The sequence below is a fragment of the Gracilinanus agilis genome, chromosome 6 (genome assembly GCF_016433145.1).
Source record: "Gracilinanus agilis isolate LMUSP501 chromosome 6, AgileGrace, whole genome shotgun sequence".
Taxonomy (NCBI): domain Eukaryota; kingdom Metazoa; phylum Chordata; class Mammalia; order Didelphimorphia; family Didelphidae; genus Gracilinanus; species Gracilinanus agilis.
Window position 1 is genome coordinate 201,489,936 of NC_058135.1, and position 17,743 is coordinate 201,507,678.

General features: G+C 38.4%; 1 protein-coding gene across 1 annotated transcript; it reads right to left on the minus strand.

The window, feature by feature from the left end:
- Positions 1 to 323: 323 nt before the first annotated feature.
- CLRN2 (clarin 2) lies at positions 324 to 16,002 on the minus strand. Its single transcript, XM_044680124.1, has 3 exons — positions 15,750 to 16,002; positions 3,847 to 4,026; positions 324 to 589 (listed from the first exon to the last, which is right to left on the minus strand). The coding sequence occupies exons 1-3, from the start codon at positions 16,000 to 16,002 to the stop codon at positions 324 to 326; spliced, it is 699 nt and encodes a 232-aa protein (XP_044536059.1).
- Positions 16,003 to 17,743: the final 1,741 nt, after the last annotated feature.

The window sequence follows — 17,743 nt, forward strand, 5'->3', positions numbered from 1 at the left end:
ATCTTGACTTGCCCAGGTCCATAAATCTCCTAGGCTTAAAGTCTCTAGAGAAAATGTCGTTACTGTCCATATTTGATTATATCATTAATTCTTTTTTCAGGTAACAAGATCTAGGCAGTATATAATTTATAATCCCAGTTATAATTACTGACAGTTTCCATTGATCTTCATGGAATCTATGAAATCATTGCCTATTAATTAGTGGCCAAAGCATTAATGAAGAAAGATCTTTGTCCAAATCAGAAGCACAAGAACCCAAAAATTATGCCTCAGGTTATTTCACAGAACCATTTTTAGGAAGCAAGTACAGTTAAGGGAGGCTATTAATACAAGATATCTTCTGCTGTCACAGTTGCCTCTTCTATTTTGGTTTTGATCTCAGGAAGGGGAATTTGACTTATGGCTACCACCAGCAAATTTGCTGCATGAGCAGTAGCACTTGCCACGCAGATCCAGAAAGACTCTTCGTACTGTTCTTCCACGACCACAAACTGAAAGATCTTTTCCTGAAAATTGGCAATTCTGTCTGTGAGGTCATGGAATTTCACAGCTGCCATGAAGCTCCCAATGGCCAAAGCAACGATGCCACCTAGAACCAAAGAGAGATTGAAAATTCATTCAGATTATAGGACAGCAATTAAAGACTTCCTGGTACCTTACTTAAATCATCACCTTCTTGATAAGGACCGAGCCAAACTTTATATAGGCTGAATCAAACCTCTGAAAATCTCATATTATTTACTAACTATTTTCAATCTATGAAGGACTCATGAAGCAAAACCATGAAGCAAAGCCTGATTCAAGCTAAGCAGGAGGGCGTCCAATCTGAATTAGAGAATTTAAAAAAAAGAAATACAATCTTATTATTTTGAAATACTTATAGCAAGGTGAACTAGGCTAACAAAGCACTATTAAGTAGAATTCATATTGAATCTATTCTAATAAACAGATAGGAATCAGCTATAGATAACTCATTAGTTGTTTGAAGTTGTTGCTTGCAAAGTATTTGAATATGACTCATTCTTATCAATATGTTTACTGTCTCTTTGCATTTTTAATTACATTATTCATTGGAATTCAATTTTTCTATATACTCTTACCTTCCATCTTAGAGTCAATTAACTGTGTATTGGTTCCAAGGCAGAAGAACAGTAAGGGCTAGGCAATGGGGGGTTAAGTGATTTGTCCAGGTCACAAAGCTAGGAAGTGTCTGAGGTCAGATTTGACTCTAGAACCTCCCCTTTCTTGGACTGGTTCTCAACCTACTGAGCCACCTCTTTGCCCACTGGAATTTTAGTCCTGACCCTTCTGAAATATCATAAATTCCAAATTCATGGAATCTAGTTCAGTTCAATAAATAATTATCAAGTATTTTTTATGAGCAAGGAACCGTGCTGGAGAAAATACAAGTAACTAAGAGCTGGAAGAATTGAATCCCAGACACAGTTTACCCGCCACACAGACCATAAATCATTGGGTAAAGTTAGATGCAGTACTGGAGCTCCAGGAACTTAGACTCTAACAGGGAGACAAGGGCATAAATAGGTATAAGAGTGAATTTTAGTATTTTTTTTTTTGGTGATTTATATCAATGAGATGGCACTTCCCTTTTCCCTTATATGATACCAGAGGGAACTTTTGATACTTTGTGCCTATTCATAGGGTTAGACTTAGAGCTGGAAGAGACCTTAAAGGCTATATACAGGTTACCCTTATTTACACAGGAGGATCCTGAGACTTTAGTGAAATGACTTGCCCTGAAGTTCAGAGGGAGTAAGTGGCTGAGATAAGATTTGAACCCATGCCCTCTAATTCCAAATTCATCATTCTTCCTACTGCTCTGTGCTATGAGATTATGCGCATTAAAAACTTAACTGAGAGGCAGTTAGGTGGATTGAGAGCCAGGTTTGGAGATGGTAGGACGGGTTCAATTCTGGTCTCAGATATTTTTATGACTCTAAGACAGAAGGTAAGAGTTTAAAAACAAAAACAATTAAAAAAAAAAACCTAACTGAAAAAAGAAACCACAAATCCCTTAAACACCCGAGGATGTCCCCGTGACCCTAACAGAAGAGAAGTAGGGTCCAAATAGTTTCCAATTGTATTTGTGACTCCTTTTGCTTCATCTCTGAATTTCTTTTCAGCCTGCATTTTCACTAATTTCTTTGGTACTTGGCTATTTACTTCCTTATTTAGCCTTGATTAGCTTTTTCCATAGATAAAGGGTTAGGAGAGGAGATAAGAATTGAAAATGAGCTGGAAGAGAAAGGAAAGAAGAGAGATCCAAGTACCTCCCTTCCCCCAGCTACTGCACTGCAGTAGTTTTAGACCTTATGATCCAATCGCAGGATGGAGAGCTGGAAGATATCTTAGAGACCTTACCCCATCGTTCTATAGATGAGAAAAAATCAAGATTAGACAGTGGAGATGGGAAGCTAGGACACTTACTGCTGGCCTCTACTGTCAAATTCCATTCTCTTTCTACTCCATCAGGCAGCTTCTGCTCACTCTGTTTTTCACCTCTGACTTCAGGTACCTGTTTGATTTTGACTCCCCATGGGTATGACTGGCAAGCCTTAGAGTAGGGAATGAAGTTAGGATGATCACTATGAGCTGATCAAAAATAGGAGCCAATATATACTGCCCATTCTAAGACAGAAAGAAGGTAAGGGTTTTAAAAAAAAGGTTTAGATTGGGATGATGGAAAGAAGCAGTGGGAGAGTCTATTGGAGAGAAAGCAAAGAGAGGATGGTGATATGCCATATTCTGTAGAATCAATTTCATGGCATGTTACACACTTACTGCAAATCCCTCTGAGATTTGCAGTTCAATAGTGATTATTTTTCCCCTTTCTCAAATGGACTTGATCTTTGGTGGTCAGTGCTCTTATCATAATCATTTAATTGTGCCAGGCACTGTGGAAGGCACAGGGGATACTAGTGAGCAAAGAATGAAACAATCCCTACTCAAAGAGGCTTACCTTCTAGTGGGGAAGACCCCTGCCTTTCTCTTATCTTTGTTAGATGTTGCTGCTGAGCCTTCAATCCTGATCTCCACCTACAGCTCCTTCATCATTCCTCCAGTCTGTATATCACCTCTCTCCCCATTTCCTCTCTTCTTAGTCCTAGCTCTTTCACCATCATTTTCTTTTAGCTTCTCTTCCTACTGCCCCTTCTGTCTCATGCCCTGAATCACTCATGTACCTAAATAATCACGTTTATATTTTGTGGGTAGACAAAAATAGAAAGATTATTAAAAATTGCTTGAGTAATTTATAGCCAAAAAAAATAAGCAGAAACTAATTTTAAGGAAATGGTGAAAAAATTTATACAGTAACAAAAATACCGTAAAGACAAACAACTTTGAAAGACTTAGGAACACAATGTAATAATCAACCATGATTCTAGAGGATTGTGATGAAACATGCTTCCCACCTCCTGATAGAGAAGAGCTAGACCCAGACTCAGAGTGCAGTTTGAGATATACATTTATGCATGACTATATGACATAGATGATGTGTGTACACATATATGCAATGTACATACATATATTTACACATACTCATACATATTTATATATGTGCATTAAATAATGGACCAATGTAACCATTCATTTTGTTTAACTATATATTTTAAACAAGGGTTTTATTTTTCTTGCTTTCTCAACACAGAGGAGAGGAGTAGGACGGGGAAGAGGGAGGGGAGGAGAGGAGGAAAAGAAGGTAAAATTTGAAAAAATAAAATGAGAGAAAAATGAAGAAGATATTTTAATGAATGCCTATAGTGAATTTAACTATATTTCTAGTGCTATTTGACAGTGACATAGACCTGAAGCAAAGTGCCTTACCTGCAAGTACATTCCACAGGCATACACCAGCAGGACCATTTATTGCACGATACGGGACCTTTATCATATTGAGGATTGCAAACCCCATACTGACCAGAGCCAAGGCCATGGCCACAAAAAGGAAGATTAAAATCATGACATGAAGGCCAGTGTTCAGCTGTTTCACCATGTGAGGAAAGACTGGGGAGAAAGAAACAATCATTGTTGTATTTTATTTATGGATATTAAAGTGCTATACTAGAACTATATGGTATTTTGGTTATTTCTTTGTAAAGCACAAGTCGCACTGATTAGGAATGCTCTAACGAAATGGGAAAGGACCAAAGAAGCAGGTTGCTTTCTGGGAAAAATATGCACCTTTTCCTGTTCTTGATACAAGGATTTTATTGCTCATTGGGAGGCCCTAACCTTTAGACTATAATCTTTAGGCATTAATATTGCACACAAAGAGCTAAAAAACAAATATTACAGGTGACAATCTAAACTGACTTGATCTTTTGACCCAGAGATCTTCCCTGAATGCTGATTCACACCACTCCTTTCTCCAATGTACTATTTATTACTATTCTTCCTTTTTTAAATGAGGGCTGGCATGAAGGGTAGGTTAGTGTTGCTTGTGGGAACTGAGAAACCAGAAATATAAGTATCATAGGATTTAAAGAGGGACTTGAGACATCATCTAGGCCAAGTCACTCATTTTGTAGATGAGGAAACAGATTCCTAGCTAGGTAATCTGACTTGTATGGGGACCACATGGGTAGAATGGAGCAGACTTGGGACTTGCATGAAAATGCCTTTTAATTCCCAACCCAGTGTATTTTCCAATATGACACAGCCCCATGTTACTCCAGTAGGTGGGGTGTTACCAAATGCTTCTTGGTCCTTACCTGGACCAGGATAGACAAGGCTTTATTACTGAGTCCAATGAGGGAACAGAGAACAGCTAAAATGACTAATGCCACCAAAGGAATTCTGTCAACTCCAGGCTTTATCCTATATTAACCTATTTATGAGTTGTGTTTTTAAGAGAACCTGGGGTTCTTTCTTTCAAACCCTTAACTTCTGTGTATTGGCTCCAAGGCAGAAGAGTGGTAAGGGTGGACAATGGGGGTAAGTAACTTGCCCAGGGTCATACAGCTGGGAAGTGTCTGAGGCTGGATTTGAACCTAGGACCTCCGGTCTCTAGGCCTGACTCTCAATCCACTGAGCTACCCAGCTGCCCCCCAACTTGGGGTTTTTTCACTCTGGATTCATGTTTTCTTTAATCTGCTTCAATATAAGATCTCCCACAGATTCTAACCTCTTCGGACTATTGAATGCATCTATAGTTCTAGACAGTTCTAATTTCTTGGATTTTTCTTAACAAGTACAACATGGAACCCAACAATGGCAATGAAGAGAAAGCATAGGATGCTTGGCTGGTATCCATTCACTTTCTGTACCACTAATGATTTCTATGCCATTAACAAAGCCTGTGGTAAGTTTTGAGGTGGATATGACCATGTTTCTTTTGACTGAGATCCAGAAAACTACTAATGTAGCTACAAATATGTGATATCTTTGAGTCAAATTTTGTAGTAGTTTCATTTTTTCTCCATATGTTTTAGAATTATTTTGGCCCATACATTTTTAGAAAATAGTGAACTAAAGCCAGGATACAGCTGAGTATAAGACACTGTCTTCACCAAAAATTTTTATAGGAAGTATAAATATGAAACTGAAAAGCTACATAGACTTCTTTCATTTTTATTGTTGTGTTCTTGTCTTTTTTATAGGGTTCAGATAGAAACATTTATGGGAAAAGTTACTATCATACTTATTATTACTTTTATTCAAAGTTCTAAAAACTATTGCACAGATGACAAAATTATTATTATTATAATTACCTTCTACTTTAATTATGTAGCCGACTTTGATACCTGTGGCAATTTCTCTTAGGTTGTCACTGGCCTTTCCTTGGTTAAAAGCAGTGGTCTCTTTGTACTCTTCCATTTACGTGTCTCAGCTTCATTGACAGGCAGACCTAGCCCTCTTTTTTTCCATTCTTGCATTCCATGAAACTATGTAATCTTGAATCTGTTATCTCTCTGATAATTCTTTCCCTATTTCCTTTCTGGACTAACTTTCCCCTTGTGGACTAAATATCTAAGGGCCCCAAAGCTTACTCCTAAATCCTATGTTTGTCTCACTTTATATCTTTCCTTAAGGAAGCCCATCCTTTTGTGTTTTCAACTATAAGTCTACATATGAAGTGCTGACCTTGTTTTCTTTTGAGCCCTTTATTTCCAGTTATCTCTAGGACATCTCCACTTACATGGAGATTTACTTACAATTTCAGATGACACCTGAAATTTAACACTGGAAAATGCTTTCTTTCCTCCAGTCATCCTTTCCCAGTTTTTTCTCTTGAGTTACTTCACAGTTTGGGAGCTGTTGCCTCTCCTCTTTTGTTCTTATTTCTTTGTAACATCTTTTAGAGTATATCCTTGCTGTCAATTCCCTCAACTACTATGCCTTATTTAGTTAATCATCCTCTTTTCAATTCAATTTATTTCGCCAAACATTTGTTAAATTGAATCCAATGGGCAAGGCACTTGAGTGTGAGCCCTGCCTTAGCCAATTATGGTTGGCCATCCTTAATATAAGATCAGAGGATCTGAAGATGAAAGGAACCTTAGACATTATCTAGTACAATTTGCTTCTTTTATTGATGAGGAAACTCGGGTCATTTATCCAAGGTTACAGAAACATCTACATGATTCAAATCCATATCATGCACAAGTCAAGATCTCACTCTGTGATGTCTTTGACCTCTTTGAAAATGATGGATGAACAACAACCTGGATCCAAATTCCATATTCTTTCTGGTATATTTATTTGGCCTGTAACACAACTGCTAGGATAATCTTTATCAAAAAATTTTTATTCATATCCTCCCACAAAGGGCTTATATGCTTTATTAACAATTTTATCATATATTTATCTATCTATCTATCTATCTCTCTATCCATCTACCCATCTATCCATCCATTCATCCATCATTTGTCTATCTATCTGTCTTTTTAATTCCAAATTCTCTCTCCCTCACCCATTAAGAAGGCAAGAAATACCATACTCATTACACACACACAATTGACTATTTAATTCAAATTTAAGTCCTCCAACTCTAAATCTTCCAACCTGAATGTTTCCATTATACTCCACTGTCTCACTGTCAAGGTATTTGAGTTTGAAAATACTGGCAAAAGGCTAACAGCTGTGTTGGGAGGCTTCAAGGGCTCATGGGTACCCACAGTTATCTAGGAAAGTCAAGACTTGCCTTGATGCTGGTATTAGAGAAGTGGGGTGTGTGGTAGGCACTAGATCTGTGGTACAGTTAAAAAACAAACAAACAAACCAGTGGATTTGCTGGTAAGAAACAAAGAAAGCTGAGTAAGTTACAAAGAATGAACAAATGAGCATATATGGAATAACTTGAAGAGGGGTTCCATTAACACTTAAGGGGATCAGAAAATACTTCCCAGAAGAGAGGAAGTGAGCTAAAGCTTGAAGGAAGCTAGGGATTGAGTGGAGGGGAGGAGGGAGTACCTTCCAGGCATTTGAAGGGTGCCTTGTGCAAAGACACAAGGAGATGGAATGACAGGTTTGGGGAATGCCAAATATTTTAGATCAGGGCTGAAAGAAAGAGGACTTGAAGGGTGTATTGTATAATAAATCTGGGAAAGGAAGTTGGAGCCAGATTTTGGAGGACTTCAAATATCACGTTTGTGTTTTATCCTAGAGGTAATATAAAGTCATTGAGGTTTCTGGAGCAAAGGGATACATGGTCAGACCTGGCTTTGGTAGCTATGCAGACTGGATTAAACAAGGAACAGAGTCCTGCTGGAGTCTTCACTGGAGTACAATTGTAATAATAGCTAGCATTTAAATGGCCCTTTAAGATTTCCAAAGTGCTATTCATAATATCACTTGATTCTCATAATAACCATACTACTATTATCCCCATTTTTATAGATGAGAAAACCAAAGCTGAAAAAAGTTAAGTGATAATAGTCCAGTTGAGAGGTGATGAGGGCCTAAACTAGTTGGGAGATTCTACGAATGAAAGGGTCAAACATTTGGAGTAGAATTAACAAGTTTGAGAATCTGGCAACTTGGCTATGGAGCAGGAGAAGGGAGAGAAAAGGATAAGTTTGTCAAACTGTTTATTAGAAGGACAGAAATGATCTTGGGGTTATCAAATCAATTCATCAACCAGTATTTATTAAGGGCTTATGCCAACCATTATGCAAGGTCCTGGAGGAATGAAAACAAAAATGAAACAGTCCTTGTCCATATTCCACTAGGGGAAAACAATAGCCATTCAGATAAGTAAATACAAAATCTAAGCTATGCAAATACAAACCAGTTTTGGAGTGGGTGGGGAACAACTGTGATGGAGTAGGGTGGAGGGGAAGAATCAAGGGAAAAACTCTTAAGAGGTGTTCCTTGAGCTGGTTCTAGAAGGGAGTCAGGAATTCCAAGAGCCAGAAGTGAAGAACTACTCTTGGCTGGAGATAGTCTGTGAACCCAATTGCATAGCTGGCTGTCACTCTGCAACCCAAATGCAGCCAACAAAGGAAAGAAACTGCCCAGGGCTTCCAAATGGAGTTGTATCTAAAACACCCTGAAGAGATGGGTATCTGCCTCATTCTGAAGTTTCTCCTGACAAGGAGATAATTAAATAATTCCTAAGTAACATCCCACTCAAAGCTACTATTATTAACCCAGGGGTGCTTCTGGTTGGGGGAGGATAATTATTCTTTTTCATTGGTCTTCCTTAGAGACAAATACATAGTATTTGTATTTTTTTTGTAGAGTATTACTAACGCAGAGAGGGAGAGTATCTTTACTCTCTGTTAGTGGGGAGACTCACTGAATAGCTGTTAGTCCTACAGTGGAAAAATGGAGGCATGAAGCCCATGTTTTTAGTGGAGCAACCTCTTCCAACCACACACTCTGTTGGCTTCAAATTTTAACTGCTGTGCCTAAAGCTTTGCTTTATGTTCAATAAAAAGTGAATAGTACAGATTGGTGGATATTCTATGGGAAGTCAAAGATTTCTATTTAAAACAATAATGATACATTTTTTCTTTTCATGGTAGTAAGTGAACTGTTGACATCTATTGACATTCATTTTGTTTAGGCTAAAAATACTTGTCTTGTTACACATTTAAAAAGTTCTTTCTGAGGAGTGTTACATTATCAAAAAAGACAACTACGAAGACTGTAAGAAGTGTGGAAAGACTTGTGAAATCATACAGAAGGAAGGTGGCCAAATCAGAACCACCCTAGGATTATTCTAGGACAATAGATTTAGAGTTGGAAGGAACCTCAGATACCATTCAGTTCAATTTCCTTATTTTTCACTTGGGAAAATTGAGGCCCAGGGAGTTTAAGTGATTTCCTAAGATCACAGGTGGTAAACATCAAAGGTGGAGGTTGAATTGGCTCTGACTGTAGAGTCAATTCTTTTTTCATTGTATCAGAGATTCCTCCTTAAAAACACTAATTATGGGAGGGGGTTTGGGGGGAGAGGGAGTAGATGTCCAGAGGTCCTGGGTTAACAAGTTATTTAAGTCCATTTAAGTCCAAATTATTTAAGCTGTTCTGGAGCCTCAAGTTTCTCAGTAAAATAAATTTCTTAAGAATAAAGATTATTCCTTTTATTTTCTTCTTTGTGCCTGGAGCATAGTATTAACTTAAGAAATACTTTTCAATGAATGAATTAAAATGAGGGTTAGGCTAAATGACCTTTAAGGATCTTTACAATTCTAAATCTGTGATGATCCTTTGAAAAAAAAAGTTATTGCAACAAAATCAGAAAAAAATACACAAAAGACAAAGAAATCAGAAGGGATTATTGATGTTTTAATAATTATTTGTAAGTATTTGGAGTTTGTTTCATTTTAATCTCTTCAAATTGTGTTTATTTGTATGATTTTATGGCCAGTGGATTCTAAATCTAGCAAAAGATAATTTTAAGAGATTGTTCTAAATCTGAAAATCAGATTTACCCAGAATCAGCCAAGAGATATTTTAAGCATTAAAAACATTTTTGTTGCTGGTTCCTTCAGGTCATTCTTTTTTTCCCTCATTAATCTAATTATTTTAAGACTGTCACACCACAGTATAAAGATTGATTGCCTTTCTGATTCTTATGTTAGTAATGTTAGTTCCTTTAGGTTTCTATTTCGATTTTAGTTATCTTTAACTTTGTGCCTTAAAAATAGACAGATGCTACTTATATAGACACAATCAATCATTCTGAAAGTCTTGCTACACAATTTACCCAGCTGGCCCTGCCTTAAGTCTAAGCCTTTCAGCATCAATGTGTAGGGGGTGAATACCTTTTCTACAGAGAACAGAAGGGGCAGAAATCTTTAGACAGAAGGAGTAATTTGATACCTGGGTGTGCTGTCGTATCTGAATCTTTAGGATCATAATAGATTTCAAGGTAGAAGGGATCATAGAATTCATTTAATCCAACTCCTCACTTTATAGAAACAGAGACAGAGTGATTAAGTACAGGCAGAAACTGAGTCCAGTTCAAAATTGAATTCTTTCATAATGTTTTCTTCTGTGTACATATACTTTCTTACCTCTTGTTCACTTGTATCTCCTATGACCAGGGGCATTCTGAGGCTCAAATGAGATAATGGACCCAAAATACCTTAAGGTACTATATAAGTTGTTATTATTATTATTATTATTATTAGCCTGTATCCACCAGGCCTCCAATCTGGTGATGGCTTCATTCACAGAGCTTTCTACTCTAAATGCTTAGAGCAATACCAAGATGTGTTGGTAAATGTTTAATAGCCAGGCTCTCCTGGAGAAATGTGCATATATAATTTTAAGTTTGATCTACATTATTAACACTTTCATAATTCTAGACAATTTAACGATTTCTCATGGAAGCTGGTCAGAGGTGGCTCCAAGCATGCCCCGGGCCTGTATCCCTACAGTTTTTATTTTTAGTTTTTATTCTGAACTTAACAGACCTCAATAAATAGGAACATTTCAATATACAAGAAGAGGGTTGAATATGAAACTGTACATTTCTGTCAGTTTTAAAAGCACATATTAAATTAACATGATAGTATTAGAGCCTTTCCTCTGTCAGTTATTTCCTATTTTTTCTGTACATAGCCTGTTTCGTATATACTTGTTTATATGTTACAATTAGATTATAAGCTTTTGGAGGGCAGAGCCTCTCTTTTGCTTTTTGTACTTTCAGTACTTTGCATAGTGCCTGACATAGTATATACTTAATAAATGCTTATTGATCAATTGATAATACTAACAAAACCATCCTGCTTATCTCTATCCCCTTCTGAGTTTCCTTCTTTGTGTTTCTGTACATTTAAAAAAAGAGTTTTTTCACTTTTATCACTACCTACCAACTCCCTCCACTTCCACCTCTACCTAATAGAAAACTTTCTTTGTAACAAGTAAGTATAGTCAAGCAAAGCATGTCAACAAATTGGTCATGCCTGAAAATCTATGTCATACTCTGCACCCTAAATTCAATATCTCTTTGTCAAGAGAATGGGGGGCATACTTCAGGATTAGACTCCTGAAGTCATGATTGGGTGCTGCATTAGAGTTAAGTTTTTCACAGTTGTTTTCCTTTATGCTATTGATGTTATGAAAATTGTTCTCCTTATTCTGAACATTTCCTTTTGCATCAGTTCCTACAAGTTCTTCCCAGGCTTCTCTGAATCATTCATTTCATTATTACTTAGCGATGTTCCAATTATCTTCAAGAATAGAATACCATATTTACCAGTACCTTTCTCCTATTTCTCTTATAGGATTATAGGATTTTATAACTTGACTCTAATCTATCTTTCTAGGTTGCTCTTATATTCCTATCCACATACTCTGCTTTCTAGCCAAAATGACCTTCTTGCTGTTGTTTGTATATAGCATTCCATCTCCTACTTCTGTATACAGTGTTCCCCCATGTCCGGGATGTTCTTCCTTTTCACTATTAAAAAAAAAAATAGAATCATGCATCTACAGCTTAAATCCAAAACCATCATTTTCCACTTACGGACTTTGAGGCCCCAAGTGACTTGCTCGAGATCATGTAAGCATTGTCATAGACAATATTTGAACCTGGGTCTTCTGACTTCCTAGGGAATACACTTTTCACTGTGCTATCCTGTATCCTGTCCCTTGACATTCCTAGCTTTCTTCAGCACTCTAGTGTTAACTTTTACAAAAGTCCTTTCCTGATTCCCCATCCAGGTGTTAGTGCTTTTCCCCAAACTTTGACATTATTTGGTCTGAGGGGAGCAGCTCACAGTGTGGCATATAGCTAGAGGGGAGCAGAGCTGGTGGGGAATGTAGCGCTTGGGCCACTCTCCTCCCCCTCTCCACACTTTCCTCTCATTTACCCCTCTACCCAGAAGTCCAATGGGAGAGTTTCCTCCATCCCCTATCTTAGGTAAGGGGGGGGGGGGGCTGGGTCACTCAGTCTCTGGGCAATGAGGCAGGCTTGGCACTTGGTCTGGAGGGAGGAGTGGAGGTGGAGCCCAGCAATCCATCTCTAAAAGGTTCGCCATCACTGACTTAGTAGATAAGACTTAAGGAGTTGTTATGGATGCCCCCAAGGCTTTGTCCAGGGACCTCTTTTTTCTATATACTCTCTGGGGGACTTCATCAGCTACCATGGGCTCAATTATCCTCTTGATTTGGATGATTCCAAGTCCATAATGTATACCCAAACCCTATCTCCTTCATGAGCATGGGTTTTTATCTCCAACTTCCTGTGGGAAGGTTCAAAATGAATGGCCCAGAGTCATCTGAACTCAATCATCATCATGAACTCAAAGTGTCTGAAATAATTAATTGTCTTTTCCCCAAACCCATCCCTATTCCTAACTTCCTATTTCTGGTGGAGCCATGTTCACAATTTCAGAGATATCTTCTCTCTTCTACCCTCCTGCCTTTCTAACAAGTTGCCAAGTCTGGCTAATTTTACCTCTGCCACATCTTTTGCATCCATTTATTCCTTTCCTCCATTCATATGGCTACCACCCTAGTCCATGCTTTCATCTCTTTCCTAATTTACATCAATAGCCTTCCAGCTGATTTGTATGTCAATTCTCTTCCCTCTCTAATTTATTCTCTTCAAAGCTATCGAAGTAGTGTTCCTAAGGCATGTGTCTGACCACATCATGCCTGTGACCATTTCTTTCCCCTCCATATTGCCTCTAGGAACTCTTTTGTTTGGCATTTAAAGCCCTTTATAACCTGGTTGCAGCCTACCTCTCCAGGTTTATTATACATGATTCCTCTTCATACACCTTATTTCCAGTCAAATTGACTTTCTCTCACATGTGGCATTCCATTCCTCTTTTCTAGGTTTTTGCCCACTGTATCTCCCAAGCTTGGAAGGCATATATACCATACCTCTGCCTCTTGGAATGCCTAAGCTTCTTTCAGAGCTTAGCTTAATTGTTACCTCCTACATGAAGCCCTCTTTGATCTTTCCAGTTGGCAGTGCCTATCCAATGAAATTCCTTTGTATTTATCATATATATATATATATATCAACTTATATATGTACATATTATTTCTCTGAACCCACCTCATCCCCCACTAGAATGTAAGCTTCTTGAGAGCAAATATTATTTTACTTTATTTTTTTATATACAATCCTTACAACTAGCACAGTAAGCGCCTGGCTTAATAAGTGATTTTTGATTGATTGATTATATAAGGCAAATAGATGTTAAGTGACTTGTCAGGGGTCATGTTGCTAGCCAATGTTAAAGGTAGGATATGAACATATGTATTCCTGATTCTAAGACCAGCACTCTATTACCCCCTAAGGCCATGCCTCTTTTTCTTTCACAGATGAGTAGAGTGAGGCCCACAGAAGAGACTTGTTCAAATTTGCACAAGGAATAAGTATTGAAATCACTCACATCCATCCTCTGCAAAGCTGCTATAAGGGTATTCCTAAGGCACAGGTACTATATAATTAGTAAACAAGGCAGGGTTCAGGCTTGGGTCCTCTTTTCATTAAATCAACTTGTCTCTCATTTTGTGCATGAATGTGTGTGTTTGTGTGTGTGTGTGAGAGAGAGAAAGATTGAGAGAGAGAGAGAGAGAGAGAGAGAGAGAGAGAGAGAGAGAGAGAGAGAGAGAGAGAGAGATGTTTTTCTCTCTGGAAGATTACTTCTCAGAACCAAGAGGGTTTATCCTCACTGTCATTAAAGGTAATTACAGAAACTTGCCCATGTGTCAATTATCACTTCAAATTGTGAGCTCTTAAATAACAATAGCCCATGTTTTTGCCATTATAATTTACAAAGCACTAAAAACAAAACAAAAACAAAAACAAAAAAACCCTTGTTTTGTTTCTAAGGCAGAAGAGTGGTAAGGGCTAGGCAATAGGCAATGGGGGTCAAGTGACTTGCCCAGGGTCACATAGCTAGGAAGTATGTGAGGCCAGATTTGAACCTAGAACCTCCCATCTTTAGGCCTGGCTATCAATCCACTGAGCCACCCAATTGCCCCCTACAAAGGACTTTCTTCACAACAGTCCTAGTGAGGTAGACAGATCTAATATTATTATCTCTATTTAAAAGGTGAGGAAACTGAGGCTTAACTAGGTGAACTCATTTGCTGAAAGCCATACAGCTATTAGGTACCAGTGATCTGACTCACAGTCCAGTATCCTTCTCACCAATAATAATATTAATGATAATTATTTATACCTCTTTGAGTCATTATTATAGTCTCATGGAGAGCAATGGGGATTTTCAATGATTGTTTCCCATGCATGGAATAATCTCCTTCCTCATCTTTTCATCTTGTTTTTTTTATTTTAATGGCTTCCTTAAAATCCCATCTTCTATGAGAAGCTTTTCCTGATTTTTAAAAAAAACCCTTACCTTCTGTCTTAGAATCAATACTTAAGTATTGGTTCCAAGGCAAAAGAGTGGTAAGCTTTAGGCTAGTGATGGGCAACTTTTTGAACTTGGTGTGTCAAAATTCACCAAAAAAAAACGAGCATAACTCGGGTGGTGTGTCATTTTGAGAAAAAAACGCCATAATTTTGCAATATTTATAGTTTAAATAACAAAAATGTATAATTTTAATATATAACTGTATTTAATAAACCAAAATAGGTAAATTAATATAGGTAGAATTGTCATCTATAGTGCATAGTGTCTACACTACACTACAGCAAATGTTTCATCCTCGGCATGCGGCCCCATACTTCTCTGTATACAGTGTGTGTCATCAAAAATGGCTACACATGTCAGTGCTGACACATGTGTCATAGGTTTGCCATCACCGCTTTAGGCAGTGGGGGTTAAGTGACTTGTCCAGGGTCAGACCCCTGGGAAGTTTCTGAGTCCAGATTTGAATCCAAGATCTCCCATTTCTAGGACTGGTTCTCAACCCACTGAGTCACTTACTCAACCCCATCCTTTTTTTTTTTTTTAAACCCTTAACTTCTGTGTATTGGCTCCTAGGTGGAGGAGTGGTTAGGGTGGGCAATGGGGGTCAAGTGACTTGCCCAGGGTCACACAGCTGGGAAGTGACTGAGGTCAGATTTGAACCTAGAATCTCCAGTCTCTAGGCCTGACTCTCAATCCACTGAGCTACCCAGTTGCCCCCCTCTCCGCCCATCCTTCTTAATGCTAATACCTTTCTTCTCTCGATTATTACCAATTGATTTTCTTTGTATGTAGTTGGCTGCCCACTGGGTGCCCTCTCCATAAACTTTCCTTCCCTTAGGGAGACAAACAAATGCTCCATTTAATAAAACTTCCTCGTTTAAAAGTTCTAAAAAGGAACCCGTTTTCGTGGCACGCAGAGAAGCATATGATACTCACTGGCAAACTGGGAATGCCGGCCACCCAGCCCACACTGGCGCACTTTGCAGCCCCGGAAGAGTCCGTAGTAAATGTCTCCAATGAATTTTACAAGCTCTGGATCGGTGGCGTTGACCAGATCCACTCCGGTCTGACAGAGGATCTTCCCACTGAGCCACTTGGGGATTGCCAGAGCAACGATGATGAGCAGAAAGGAGGAGAAACTCAGCAAGGAGGCCAAGCCGAACCACGTCTTTTTAAAACATCCAGGCATCCTAGTGGCTTAAGAAATCATCCCCGAGGCCAGCGGGCAGCGGCAGCAGCTGCAGCAGCCTTTCTCAGGCGCGGCGCCATCCTCAGACCCAAGGTCGCCTTTTCATTCCAGGCCATTTTGAAGTGCATTTTTCTTCTTCTGCCCAAGCACACGTGTACTATGACAACATCCTGAAATGGTAGCACATCTATCTAGACAGTCTTCCTTAGACTCGCCGCTGTTTGTTCCTGAAGGAAGTAACCCTAGATCAGCCGTGGGACTAAGGTTTCAGCAGGTGGCTTAATTGTCCCCTGTTTTAAATATTCAAATGACACAGGGTGCTTATCATAATTACTTGAAAGACCCTCTGGGGCAAAACTAAGAAGATCAGATTGTCAAGAAGCACCAAACAGGCAGGGACAAAGCTGAGGGGGGAAAATCAAGGGATCTGACAGGAGAATTTTTACCGACCATGAAACTGTATCAAATGTCGGCTCTTTTATCTGGGCCAAGCCCTTTCTCTCTTTCTCCAAATGTCACTGCTGTCAGATCTCTTAGGACAACTAACAACACAAGGAAATGACCTTCCTTTCTCCAAGCTGTTGAACTGAAGTGTATAGACAGTGCTTTATGACACCTGGATTTGTCACTGGGTGAATCTTCTGAGTGTAAAATTGCAACATAAATCAGTTTGTGGGTTCCCTGCAAACAGTGCAGTATATTCTGGAAAGAGCACTAGCCTCAGAGGAAAACCGATTCTGGCTTTGACATTTAGTAGTTATATTAAACGAGGAGTCATTTAACCTCTCTGACCATTAGTTTCTTCATCTGTAAAGTGGGACTGATAACAGCTGTTCTACTCACCACACAGGCTTGTCGAAAGGACACGACTTAACAACATGATACACATGCATATTATTACTCCATGCTAGGCAGGAAACACAGTCGTTAATACAGAAGTATAAGGATAAACAGGCTACATTCTTGCCTTCATAGGGCTTGTAATCTATTAGTGAAGACAAGACAAATACAGCAAGATATGATAGGGAGATTTGAGATCAGAGGATACAGAGTTGAATAGGATGATCCTTTGAGAACCACTGATCTAATACAACCCTTTTATTTGACAAAAGAGGGAACTTGGGCCCTAAAAGGTCAAGTGATTTGTCTAAAGTCATCAATCAATCAATCAAGTATTAAGATCTTCCTATGTTCCCAGAAGTGTGATAGATCCTGGAGACATAAGCACACACACACACACACACACACACACACACAAAATAATCTCTACTAGCAAGGAGTTTACATTCCAATGAAAGAAACAAGTATGTGTGTGTTTGTGTCCATATATGCAATATATGTACATAGGGTTAGGTGACTTGCCCAGGGTCACACAGCTAATAAGTATCTGAGGCCAGATTTGAACTCAGTAAGATGAGTCTTTCTGACTAGTCCTGGCACTCCATCCCCTGTACCACTTACCTGACCAGAACTGATATGATATTGACTCATTTTACATTTATATATTTATATTATGTATACATTTATTTCTAAAATACATAGATAACATATAAAACACAATATAGAAATGTAACATGTAACACATGTATACAAATATATAACATAATATATAAATGTAAACTGAATTAATACAAAATAGTTCAATAAAAGGTAATTGGAGAAGGAAGTCACTAGCTGGTAATAGAATCAGAAATTGCAATCATCTTAGAAGAGAGGGACTTTATGAGGTGGGAAAAAAAGG